We start from the raw sequence: 14,143 nt of genomic DNA on the forward strand, positions 1-14,143 counted from the left end.
GTCTTTTATAGTTTCACTTCTGAGCGGTACAGAATTCATGTTTCCCATTGCTGCCTTCAACATACTTGCTGAGACACACTTGAGAAGACAAGTTTCTGTCTGCTGGGGTCTTCTCAGCATCAGAGACTTTGTATTCTCTTGCCCTTCCTTCCCTCACCTCAAACATCGATCACAGGCATCTCAGTCCCTGGGAGCAGTGCTGCTTTTGGATACTCCTCCTCTGTTGACGTTCCCATGCCCATCAGGACTCAGGAGCTGCTTGCTTCCTTGGCTGCCTGCCTCCCAGTTTTCTCTATACACTCCATCGTCAAGAGGGAGGTGGCACATGAAACTCCACACCGATCAATAATTCATAATTGATTGCCACACGCATTGCTTTTCTCATTGCATTGGAAGACTGCAGTAGGCAGTTGTTAGGAGACCAGCTTTCTTAGTATGGCTGGCGGTAGATCTCCTTGTGTTCCTCCTGGAGCCCGTTTCCTCCTCCAGGTTTTTTCTCATTGAAGGATGTGTAGATAAATGGCTCCCCTTGCTTTTGGTGGGAAGTGTAAACATTCATATGATATTGAGGTCACGCACTAAATTATTCCAGTTGCCATGCATCCAGTCTAGAAAAGGTTCTGGCTCCCATTCAAATATGAAAGAATTATTTCTTAGCGAAATAATTCTCAGAACAGTTGGAGGCAGGATCCACACCCACATCTTTTCCTTCCTCTCCGAATGTGCCAATTTATCTCTCCCTTTCCCTTGCCAATTAAGGTCTTCACCAGTGGCCTTACAGTCCGGTGCACTGGTAGCTACTGGACTGCGAGCCGGCAGTTTCAGGTGGCTGGTTCCTTCTTCAGCGTTGTAACTCCGGGGACGGGGCATTTTCCAGACCAAGCCCGACAGTCGGCAGTCCAGGCCTCCCCCGCTGACAGCGTTCCCCATACTTGTTTTGAGTGGTTGTTTATACATGTTTCTAGAGAAGTAATTTTGGCATCCAGGCAACAAATGCTTTCAACTGTTTAAGGAATAAAATGCTGGTTTTGAGGAAATACAACTGTGCAGTCGTATTTGAAACCAATGAAGTTGCTCTCTGTCTGGTTCGTCAGCAGCAGGAGTACCCTGTCACGCTCCTACTTCACTTTTTTTTCTCCTTTCTTTCAAAGGAAGCAGAAAAGTAATGTGTCTGAGTCAGGGCCTTATAAACCCAATTTGAAATTAATGTGGGTTTCGACAGCTGAGGGTCAAACGTGGAGGCAGAGGTCCGCGCTGGAGGTGTGGGCTGCTCTGGTCTGGTGGTGACAGGGAGGGCTGCCCCGCGGGCAGGGGCGTGTGGTACGTCAGCGAGCCCAGGTGTACGTAGTTCAGCTTTTCTGCAAGCTCCCAGACCTTCTCAAACATCTCTTGGTGAAACTTAGCCGGCTCGGAGGAGCCGCTGTGGCTGATGGAGAGAACAGAGTGGGGCTTGTCAGGACAGAAGCCAATGCGCAACTGCAACCTATAAAAGTTTATCAAAGAAGAGGTCGGTGTGCGGAGTCTTTTGATTCCAAGTTGCAATATTTTCTTTATAATTTCCGTAATTTTTTTGAGCTGTATGTAAGGAAATGGCTTATATTTCCTGGTCTTTCTGTACTCATAGAACTGTACTTTGAGGTCTGTCCTTTGGTTGCCTTTGTTCTTTGTGAGAATACCAACCCTTGAGGTGAAGGTACTTGAATGGGCACACAGAGATAACGATTACACAGATGTGACCAAGATTAGTAATAAATAGATCATCAATGTGTGGAAAAGTTTAAAGAGAACTGCATATATGTTTCCGGGTTTTTTAAGAGTTTGGCTGAAGGAAACTGCATTTAAGTTGTCTTGCGTTGGCTGAAGATGTATAAGTACAGAAGTAACTTTGTTTGGGGAGAAAAAAAATTATGAGAAAGCAAGAGGGCAAAAAAAGATTTTGTGTCGGGACACCCACATTTTATGCTTACTATTTCACATATAGAAAAATGAGAAGGTATTTACACCAGGCAAATATACAAGCTTTACAAACATAGATGACACTTACTTACATGTTTTCTCCTGCTTGCGTTTAAGTAGTGTTCATGTTCTTTGAACCATCAATCTCATATTCATTCCAGCACAGTAACCCAATGGTATTAAAAGGAGAGTTGGAAAAGCCCCTCTTTTCCCTTTCCGTTTCATTCCCTTTCTCCGTCCATTCCAGCCTAGTTCGCAGCCTACTGGTTAAAGCTTTCCCAGGGGTAGGTGCATGTTTGATTTTCTCCATCAGAGAACTGCAATTAGGTCTCCCATTTCATAGGAGACTGTGCTGACTGCTGTGCTATTGTGTGCAATGAATGGGGCAGAGTAAAGCTGCTCCACTCAGTCTTCCTCTACCCCATCATCTTCTCCAGCTCTATTTTAAAAATAAAGGAACTGTAACCACATTTTCCAGTAGGGCAGGCTGTATGAACTAGACGTGCTCATATGGGCCCCTGTGGAGGGATCTAAGCCGGTAAATAAAAGAGGGCAGAGAGTGAATGGCAGATATTCGTCTGTTCTGGACCGCTCTATGCTGGCCTCTGCAGGGTCAGTCGGCTCTAGAGAAGCCTGGCTTTGAGCACCGTGGACCTGGGTGGATCTGTGGCACTTGCCCACAGAGCTGGGGGTCTGTCTCCAGCCCTTCATGCATGGTAGTTTCTGCCTGGTTTTCAGAGCCCAGAGCGAGCTGGATGGAACCCATGTGGCTGGGGCTGCACATACTTGTATGCGTGACCAGAAGCAAACCTGCCCTGCTGCCAGCAGGAGGGGGGCATGGACGGGATGTTTTGGTGCCTCCAGGATGAAGGGGAAGCTCTGTAGAGGGGTCTTACTCTGCAAATCCAATTCTCCCCCTTTAGGCTGGAGATGTCAGACATAACTTATGATGTTTGCTGATTAAAGAACACACCTCTGAGAACACAATGATAACTTTACTTGGTGAAGTAACACACCACTGTTATTAGTGGTATTAATTCACAACTACATCACTGCAAGAAACACTGAATTACAATTCTATTGCTTGTTGTTAGTATTAGTATTGATACAAAATCACGAGAAAGAAATCTTATAAATCGCACAAAGGAGCTATTGAGTTGCAATTCTATTGCCTTTCCTCCTGCAGCTGGTATTCAGGTGTAAGCCAGTCCTTCCTGACAAGTTTATCCCACAGCAAGTCTTTCAGGGACATGCCTGGTGGAGAGACCTGTGGGCTCTCCCGAGGGGGCTCCCAGTGGGTTTGTGCCTGCAGGTCAGCATCACCACTGCTGCAGGGGTCCCTGCTCTTGCTCTTAGCATATCCTCACCGTCTTTGTTCTTCTCCTTTGTTCTTTGGATGCCCTATTCCTTTTCTTTTTTCTTTTCCACCCTTTTATCACCCTTGTACCTCCTTTTCTCTGCCTATACTCCTCCCAAATAAACAACCTGCTCCTAGATACTTTTTCCTCATCAGTCCCAACTTTGTTACGTGCAAAAGTTGGTGTTTCTGACACTATTACCTAGGCAATTTTGGCTCAATATGGTATTAGCATTACAGGTGGCTAAATGAGACAGCCTTGCCTCCAAAGGCTGCCTTCTGACCCTGTGGTTCATGTTGGTTACATTTCATTTATGTTACATCTTTTTGGACGGAGTCATCATACTTTAGCCTTGACTACCCAGCCTAATTCTAATTAAGCAATACCTCAGCTTATGCGCAGGGAGCCTGCATACCAGCGCAGTGGTATAACCCGTTTTCTGTTTGCACCATTTGTCTGCTCTTAAACAGTTTTCCTCACTCTCAGTGTTCCCATCAGAGGCCATAGCTACCTTTGAGGATGAGATTTGGACACTTAGCATAGGATTCATCTCACCTGAAGCTGGACGTCTGTGCTGTAGACACATCTCAACCAGTTACCCTAGGCTACCTTTCTAATCCCCTCATCCATCTAGGATGAGATTTAGCTCAGATGTCTGAAATAGATGTGATGAGATTCTCTGGATGGTCTATAATAGCAGCCGGATGTTGTGCCTATATTGCAGAAAACTTAGATTAGATAAACCTGATTTCTAGACTCTGCCTAGACTCTGGAATTTTTAGAGATTAGTGGAATTTGGGATCATCCAAAACATGAGCAAGACCTGGATTGAAGATTTTCTCAGCAGACAACTTCAGTATTGAGGGCTATGGCCAGTCTTCCAACTTGGTTGCACTAATCCTAGAATACCATTCTGCTGCAAACACACTTCTCACCATTTAACTGCATATTGAGCAAATCAGGAGAATCGTCTCCCTGTCCTTAGACTTCTACAGGAGATGGATGTCTGCCTGTAAGCTAGTCACCTCCACCCACCTTTACAGTTAAGAGAAAGCAGTAGGTGTTTTCTGGGAGAGATGCAGTTGATCAGTTTAGATGCTGGTATCGGGGTGGAGTGAATTGTAACCTGGGACTGACTGTTCTCCCCACTGACCAAAAAGGTTGTCCAGCCACCTGTCTCAGATCAAAACAACTACAGTGGGTTGTCACCATTGGTGTCATCTTCCCAGAAATCTGTTTTTCTCAAGACATAAATAGTTGTGGTGCTTTAAAACTGACTGATACATATCCATTTGATTTCCCTTCATCTCAGTTGTATCCCTATGTGTATAATTGGTTTTGACTAAGTTTTACAAGGATCCTTAACAGATGTATTTTTTAACATTAACAGACTTTTAAACCATAATGTTTTATACTGTAGCTTCCCAGTAATGTCAGATTAAATGACAGTGCAATGATCTACCTTCAAGAAATTATAAACATTCATCGATAATAAAGTAGAAAGTGCTACATGTGACTAAAACCTCTCAGAGTCATCCCACTAGCAGTCAAAAAGTGTAGAAGTAGCAATTAGGCAATAAGGAGAGCCCAAGTATAATCCAGAAGAGATATATTAACGCTGGTCTCAAATGTTTTCCTGTTATGTTCCCTACCTTTGGAGAATCTTCCAGATTTTTCTCTTCATTATCTGAAGAATCTATGTGCATAAAAGGACATAAAATGAGAAAATTAAAAAAAAAGCTTCCTAAAATTGTGGAAGAAAACAATTGTGTCCCCACATTAGCTGCTGGTATTGTTACAGCATGCAAATTAAAATGTTGGCTGGTGGATAGTACACAAACAATAGACCTTGACATTCTTCCAGTTGAAATAAGCATTAGCAGCCTCTTTTTTTTTTTTTTTTAACAAGTGCACAAATATCTTGCCATAGTTCTGATTCATACTCTATTTTCTCCTTAGCAACAGTTTACCAAATTTAGAGTCGCTCTGCTAATTAAGAAAGAAATAAACTTATTGTTCTCCTTGTTGTTTTCTCAGTAGGCGTAATTGAAAACTCACATGACTATCTGTCAATCTGTTACTGTTAGGCAGGGATATACTGTTATTTACAGCTCCAGCCAAAACAGATCTCTAAAAGTTCAGAATTTATTCTTATTAATGGCAGCATTACTTAACACGCTGCTCCTTAATGAGGACCTGCATCCTGCAGGGGAATATGTTCACACAGGCTGTACATCTTCATGGTGTCCATAAAAATGAATAGATCTATTCTTAATTTCTGAAAAGGAGTTGAGGGGAGAACTCTGTGAAATGAAGGATCCTGAGAAACTGATGCACATTTCTTCTGCAAATAGGTTAATAAGAAAAAACCCCACAGAGATGGTGAGTTTGTGCCCATCCGATTATTTAACTAAAAAAACGGACCAACCTGGGCAAACTGCTGGAGTTTATAAAACTGTCTTGGCTTATTATTTCCGCTAAACAATAGCCTAAACATAAAGCAGAGTTCATAACATGACGTAGAACACTGTTAGGTCTGTGAAATAATTTCCTGAATCAAACACCTAACCTTTAAATAGCTCGGGGCATGGTTTCAGTTCTGTGGACCTCTTTTATCCACAAGTAGTCTTATCTGAAAAGCCTACTTGTTTTGTTAAATGTGAGAATTAAATATAAAGCTGAAACAAAAGTATGATAATACATAAAAAATAGTTAAGATACAGACATGAACCCTTTCGTGACAAGCATAAGAACGTGTTTTGGGAACTCTGTAGTACTGCATGTCATAAGCTTGAGAGCCTGTTGTACAAATATGACCAAAGGGGGACGTAGGCAACGCCCGGTACCTGCTCCATACCTTTTATTCATTTGGCTCCCAGGGAGGAACCCAAAGCCCCGAGCTGTGTTTTCAGGTTCTCGGTCGTGTAACAGCAGAATTGGATACCTGAGAAATGTGACCCAACAACCCCGGGTGTTGAGCAGGGGATCGCTCAGAGCTGCATGAAGAATGCTAAGCGTGGCCGTGTTGGTCCCTCTCCGTGTTTTAGCTCCTTGAGTCAGGGCTAGAGGCAGGAGCGGCAGCGTCACTGCCTGCTGAAGGAACAGCATCGAGCCCAGAGCGCGCGTCGTGTTCTGGGGGCTTGTTCATACCCGACAGCTCCCTTCAAGAGAAGACGTGCTCGAGCTGTGAGCGGGGCAGGAAGGGTAAAGGCACCATTTGTCCCGGCTGCAGTGCCGTGAAGGATTCAGGGTTCTTCCAGCCAGGAGGGGATCAAGCGACACGGAGCCTGAATCCGTACCCTACAGCTGGGGTGCCTTGAGGTTTCATCTGAGGAGCGGTGCGCGTGAAAACTGGCAGCCGCCCTGAATGAGGGGCTGAGGCTCCAAGACGTCCTTCCCGTAGCCACCAGAGTTCATCCTCTCTTTTTTTCCTGGCTCTATTAATTATTTGCTGTGGGGCAAAACAGGTTCCGAAATAGCGACGAGAAATTCCTTCCTCCTTTCCCAGATTACTTACTAGGCTGCTGTGGGGCACTTTCGGGGGTTCAAAACCCTGGGCTTAGGTGGGCCGCAGGCTTGTCTTCACAGTATTCCTAATTATTAAGTTACAGTTATAAAAATCACACCACAGCATGCACAGCATCTCTGCTGTTCAGGTTTCTGAACAAGAGTGACCGTGGCTGCTGCATTTCGTGCAGGCAGTGTGTGCTAGGTGTAATCGGAGCTGGCCTGCCTGCTGAAGTCCGTCCAAGGATTTGGATGGAGTGGTGCGTATTTTGTGACCCATATCTTTGCGGCCCAGGCCAAGGTGGTTCTGGGCAGGCAGGAGAGATGTAACTGCAGCCATCTACTTAATCTAGGTCTGACTTCCAGGTCACAGTGGTTGGTTGCTAGCAAGTTTTAGGTGCCTCCAGAATAAGCGGCCGTTGAAGAGGAGAAGGCAGGAGTTTGGCTTATGATTTTGAACATGATACCTACGTCTTCCTTTATGCCCACCCATAAATATTTTAAAATATAGCAACGATTTAGAGCACGCATAGAAGGATGTGCTGCATTGTGAACTAGGACTTAGTCCATATCCCTGAAGAATCCAAGCAGCTGTGCTTCTGTGATATGATATCTGTTGCATGTGTCAAAAAGTTGTGTGAGATACTGCTCAGCACGGAGCTGCAATGTTTTGAAAATGTGGAGGGAAATTAATAGAGTAACATTATATTTCTTGATGCTGATCTCCAAGAACTGGAAAGCCACTCACGGCTGCTTCTAAGCGTAGATTAAAGAGGTTTCAACTGGAAGTCATAGATCGGATCCTGGTCTTTGCTTGGGCAAGTTGTCAGTGAGTCTGCTAATCAAAGGTTATTGTGCTGGGCCAGGTATTGTAGCTGATACCTCTTAACCTTCGCTTTATGTGTGTTCTGGTTTGCAGGGTGGAAAGACTTACACAGGACCATGTGGAGGCAGAGACTGCAGTGGAGGATGTCAGTGTTTCCCTGAAAAAGGAAGCCGTGTAAGTAACATTTTTTCCTGTAAAACATTCTTGATGGTACTAGTTCCAACACTATTTGCTATAGGTGGACTTGCATCAGACTGCTAAGAGTATTCAAACAATTACTCTTTTTCAAGAAAAAGTTATTGTTGTTTCATTTTACTTTCTCAAGAGCTTGTAATTTGAAGAAATTCTGTTATGTAATATAGCAGGTTCTTCTCTCGAAGATCAGGGCCATGATGAGCTGATCAGATCAGAATTTTAGGGAGTCTATGTGCTAGAGCATAATGGGTTTGTGTGACAGTGCTGAATGAATATGGACAAAATCACTCAGTAAGGTTCTTGAAGTCTTCCTAAAGAAATGGCAAATGAAAAGATACCGCATACATGTGATTTCCATTAAAGCAAAAGGGAACCAGGCCTGCAAAACCTGAAATCCCTGGTGGGAGGGAACTGCTTGGGACTTCTGGCGTTCGGTTGTTGCTGATAGTCTGTTCTTTCTTTTGGGGAATAGTGAGGAATGAGGCAGAGGAAGGGAGATGGGGTGGAGGGGATTAGCCACCTGCCACAAAGAGCTCTGAGAAATAGGGCAGTTCCTATCCTGTATGGCTTGGAGCCCTGGCTGGCAGGCTCCTTCTGTACAGCTTGGTCTTCTGCAGCTGAGACGGTGACTCAGCCTTTTCCATCCACCCATCTCTAAGAATAGGTCAGGCAAGAGATGTGGCAGCAGGTCATATGCTCGCTCTGCTATCACAAACCTCATTAGGATTTTTTAGTTCTCTGCCTTCTCTCCACACAGCAGGCCATCAGTTGCCGTTCCCATTGCATTCCTCAAGCTTGACTCCACGTCTGAGCGGAGGAAGAGGTGGTAGGAAAGTCACAGTGTAGGTGGGAGGCAAGGAACACTCTTGTTTACCGCAGAAGTCACGATGTCTCGGTAGAAGTCAGATGATCCTGGGGTTACCGTGCCATGAGGACCATAATGGTTATCCTCCCATCCCCTGACCATGATCTGCTCACGGTCTGCTTTCCATTACAATAACTTAATGGCAGACTGATGAAGCTGAGGACAAACAAGCCCTCCCCTGAGACACAGCTCACGGCTTCTGCTGGGGCTCCCTCCAGCTGTTACTGCCTTACCCTCCTCACCCAGCACATGAAGTTTGGCAAGTGCCTCCTGCCACTTCCCTCCAGGGGCACTGAAAGTCCAGAACTGATGCTGTATGAAATGGCTTTAAGTATGACATTACTATGTCTTTTTCGAGTGTCTTTTTTTTTGTTTGTTCTAAAAGCAAAGCATGGATGTACTTGTACTTGTTCTCCACCAGAGTTCGTGAAAATATCAGTTGCAAAACTACCAACTTTAGTGACTGAAATATTTTTCACATTCCTTATTGACTGAATAACCTTTAATTTCAAGTTGCCAAGTCTGCAAGACAAAAGAGGTAGCTAAACAAAAGTAACTGCATAGGTTAGAAAAGCTGAAAATGTTAAATTACCAGAGTAGAGAACCAGTCAGGTGCCACTGATGAGAAGTTCCCTGTGAGTTGCTTAGTATCTAGATTGGGAGATAAGGGCAGATTTTATGTACTTGCTCGCCACTCTCACTTTTTGATTTTTCTCAGGGAAGTAAGTAACCCCAGTAGCTAATCACACTGGCCTCCCTTTAAATAGGCACTAAAAAAGAGAAAAGGAGGATGTTACAAAACATAAATTGTATTTTGCTACTTGTGGTTAATTTTGCAAGATGTGAGGGAGTATTGGGGAAAGTGATTTAAAGAATTTTATAACACTTAAAAAATGGTATTTTAACTCTCTGAAATGATACACTTCATTCTGAGTCAGCATACACTGCGTGTATTTTGTGTCTGCTGGTCTCTTCAGATGTCACAACCTCTGTTAAACATCTGGTTTAAGGAACAAGATTGGCCTTTAGAGACTAGTCAAATTTGGCATAGCTTCTGGTCTCATGCTAATCCTCAATGGGAATATTTATTTTCACAAAACCTCTGTATAATCTGGCACGACACGCATTTTCTGTTTGAGGTGACTCATTACATGCACAATAGACGTACTGCGTGTTCGCACTTGTAAGAGTGCCTGAAGCAGTCTGTCAGAGCCTGCTTCTGCAATGACTCTCCACCTCGGGTGCGACAGCGCTGTCACTTGCAGGGCAGCTGGAACTCCGGTGGGAGCAGCGCTGCGAGGGTCCGCAGCCAGCTGTCAGCCCTGCCACCCCTGGAAATTCACCTTCTGTTCGTGACAGGTCTCTCAAAACCAGGCAAACAAAAGAAAGCACTTTCTTTGGATTGCTGCTACTGAATGCATATCAGAAGCTGTTGAATGAAGTACATTTGTTGGAGTGGCAAATACAGCTGCAAGGTCTAAAGAAATGCCTACTTTTTATTCGTACGTGCTTCTACTTCATTTTCTGCTTCAGTTACAGACTTACGGTACTGCATTTAAATAAAGATGCTTCTCTTTTTTTGTTGTCTTAATCCCATGGCTTTTGTTCTTAAAAAAGTGTTTTTTACAAAATATGCCTGCTGATATCTTCTGTGCTAGCGGCAGAGAGGCACTGTCTGCAGGTGTGAGGATTCAGCCAGGCTTTGGTGATTTGTGCCAGGTCTGCAGTGCGTGGCAGCTGGAAGCCCTGTGCTTCTGTCTACACTGCTTTTGGTTCAGGACTGATAAGTTAGGCACAAAGGCACAGGAGAGCTGAATCGCGTTTCATACGGGCAGTTTCTAGAGACAAAAGGCCACCTACCACAAATTAGTGCATGCACCTAGCAGGCTTGCCAGAAAGAGGTATGTGTTTTTAGTTTTTCCTCCACTCTTTTTTGGCTCGGCGCGGCTTGGCCCTGCAGCTTTCCCTGGCCTCAGACGCAGCTCGGCAAAATCCAGTGGGGAGAGGAAAATGAAAGAGCAGAAGCATCATCTGCCCGCTGTGGCGGGGGGGAGCTGCTGCAGCGAAGCGAAGGCAGCGGCTGACCTGCAGCCTCCTGCCTCTCATCAGAGCTGCTCCCCGGGGCTGGGACAACACCTGCGACAGGCACTTTCTGCCTGGTTCCCAGGAGGAAAACGGGTCGAATTCAGACATGCAGAGAATCATAGGACATTGCTGATAACCACGTTTGCAGTTCACAGCAAATGCTGAGCTATTGCTTGGAGAAGTTTCTCTTTCTTGGGCCGCACACAATCTCCTTGATGTTCCCACCTCCTGTCTCGCTTTTGAGTTCACAACTTTGGAGGAAAAAGACTAAAGGGAACTCCTTCCATAAGCTGGGTTTTTTTCTAGTCTCTAATGACACTCTGGTCTTTGTTCTTTTTCATTGCAGCCTAGTCATTTTACTTTAACCTAGGCGCATATTTACTGGATATGGATACGAATATCCAGTCTATCTAATTGTACCTTGCAACTAGGGAAGTGGTTGGAGCTGGGGCTGCAGGAACCGAGCTTGGGGACCAGCCTTACCCTCATCTCCCCTTCTCACAGCTGGCAAAAAGCTCAGCCAAGTGCCAGCGAGAATGGAAGCTCCTGCAGGAGTGTCCAAATCCACACTAAAAGAAACCATGGTATAAGCCTCAGTGGAGGGCACAGGGTGAAAAGGAAGAGGAAAGAAAACAGACTCATCTTCTCCCTAAAATGAGACAGACTCTTCTCATTTTCTCCCAAGTCAATTTATCATAAGTTGTTCTCCTAAGACAACAGACTCATCCTCTCCCTAAGCTACATGTGGAGAAAATACTGTAAGGAGTACCCAGGTGCCTGGGTAAGAGGGAAAGGAGAACAGGGAAGCGCTGATACGGTACTGAAATACTGTTTTGAATGAAACAGAAGACCCGGACTAAGGGAAAAAAACAAACGAAAATCTTCTGGTGTCTTTTTCCTCTAGATTTTTATCGCAACTCCTAAAATTTTGAGATTTATAGTTCTTTGCAAACCATACATTGGGCAGAATACAATAGATGCACCTTTAAAATTTGTTAAACATTAATGCACTTATGTAGGAAGCGATAACTCCTTTCAGTACAATGGCCAACTGTTTGACCTATTGAAGTTCATAATCAACCTCCCTTCATAATCAACCTAGAAGGCTTTGTAGAAAGTGGAAGTGAGTAGAAACCTTTTTGATCTTTCTATAGAGTGAGAAAATGCACTCTATTGAAATCTTGCTTTGTACTTTCTGTCTGAGTCAAGCATCTAACAGTGCTTGAGCCATTTAGCCATTGTTTTTTAAGGGCCTGGGATAATGGAAACTGTGAAATGGAAAGACAGCTTTGTGTCACCCCCATAAAGGCCACTTTTGGGAAATGCCTGAACATTCCTTTTTAACCAAGACTGGCATGAGGGTTCACTGTAACTCATTTACAGATATTTGTTACATTGATTTTGCTAATGCAGTCACCAAGGGTAAGCTATTACCGGTTCACCTATAGTCACTTCCATCTGCTTTTAGGTGCTATACCATTGTGAAATCTAGTGTCTGATCTTCACTTACAAGCATTTTCCATACAAGTTTAAGTCTTAACACATGGACTAGATCTAGAAGATTTTTTTCTTCATAATTAAAAAACCCCCAACAAAATATAACACTTAAATATTCTCAAGAAAAACTGCATTCTTATATCTTAGGGAAATGTTTAAATCCAATAAAATCATTTTATCAAATGTTAGTGTAATTCTTGAACATCACAATTAACTGGCTTCTAAGCTGGTATAATGGCAGTAGCTCCTTTGTAACTCTTTGTTAGTGTAAGCTGATATATCTGATGAAATCTGATATTTTACTGTTTATACAAAATAAGAACATAAGAAGCATCTTCTCGAATTAGACCAGTAATTCATCTAGCCCACTACTCCGTCCCCAACAGTGGCAGAAGGAGATGCTATTTACGGGGAGAACAGGGGTCTGGCAATTTTCTGCAGTCCGTTTCCCTTGTACCCAAGATCACCCTATTTATATGTTCCTTCAGTGTCTGTTTCTCCCTGAATTTGTCTAATCCTTTTTGGAAGCTGCTGAACTGCATCTTCACAACCTCCAGTAGCACCAAGGAGTTCACTACTCAAATGATATAAAATCACTCTTCAACATGTTCTAAGCCAATCTCCCTCTGGTTTCATCAAGTACACCCTATTTCTAGTACTGTAAGATTTGGGAAGGAGCAGTTCTTATTCACTGCTTTCCTAATTTTGTACATCTCAGTCATATTCCCTCTCAGCTTTCTCATGTCCAAAAGGAGGAGTCGTAGCCTTTTTAGGTTCTCTTTTGAAGGCAACACTCCAACTCTTGGGCCTCTTTTCCACATGGGAGCTTGGTTGGCACCAGCCCGCCGGTGCCGTGGCACTTTGTAATGATGAGTTATACACCTTGGCCAGCATTGCTGCAGTTTCATATTTGAGTTCCTTCAGAAGTCACAGGTGAATGTCGGCCACTCCTGGTCACTTAGTAACGCCTGCCTTATCTATTTTATCTACTTCCTTTATATTTACCTGAAATTAACCTGGCTTAAAGAATAGCTTGGATTTGGGAGTTTCTCAAACACCTTCAGCAGAAAAGACCTATAAAAAGAAGTCACCAAGTTTCTCTGCTATGGCCTTATCGTCCCGGAGTGCCCCTTATAAGCCTTTGGCATCATGTGGCACTGCTATTTCCCTTGATGGCTCCTTGCTTTTCTTTAAACAACTTTTTACTATCGGCTTGATGATCTTCTGCAAAATATTCACATTCTTTTTTAGCCATCCTAGTTGCCATTTACTCTTGATCTGGTTTTTATGGGCTTTTCTGTTCATTTCAGCAATTTTTTAAGTGCTAACCTTTTTCCCTACAATAGCCTCCTTAGCTTTTTTTATGAGCTGTGCAGGGTTTTTATTGAACTGTTTTACTTTCTTTTTGATATGTGACACATAGTTTACCAGGACTTTTAATATAGTGTTTTTGAAAAGCCTCCAGGTTGCTTTAGGCTTCTTGCCTTTTTTGACTGCTTTTTCAGGTTTTTACTATTTTTGTGATTTTTATGGATTTCCCCTTCTTGAAATTGGATATCTGTGTGATGTATTTGTTTGGCTTACTCCATCCCACTACAGCATTAAGTTCAGTTATATTGTGAAGCTCTTACACAGCAGTTCTCCCACTGGTATCTCTTTAAGCAGGTCCTGTGCAGCCCTCGAGACTAAACCCAGAGCAGCACCCATTCTTATGGGTCCCAGGGCTCACCGCACTAAGAAACGATCAGTTGCTGTGTCCAAAAATTTTATCTCCTTACCTCAGCTGGAGGAGGCGTTGTGCCTGACAGTACATTGGTAGTTGGATTTTGCCAATATCGCTACCTCACCTGGGTC

At 43.7% G+C, this 14,143-nt stretch overlaps 1 protein-coding gene across 1 annotated transcript in view; it reads left to right on the top strand.

Annotated features, from left to right (window-relative positions):
* The window catches only part of COL4A2 (collagen type IV alpha 2 chain), a 141,305-nt gene that overhangs the window by 33,820 nt on the left and 93,342 nt on the right, over positions 1–14,143 (top strand). The window contains exon 3 of the mRNA XM_049834053.1: positions 7,741–7,821. Coding sequence (XP_049690010.1) covers positions 7,741–7,821 — 81 coding nt within the window. The remainder of the gene's footprint in view (positions 1–7,740; positions 7,822–14,143) is intronic.

This window comes from Accipiter gentilis, chromosome 31, assembly GCF_929443795.1.
Source record: "Accipiter gentilis chromosome 31, bAccGen1.1, whole genome shotgun sequence".
NCBI lineage: Eukaryota > Metazoa > Chordata > Aves > Accipitriformes > Accipitridae > Astur > Astur gentilis.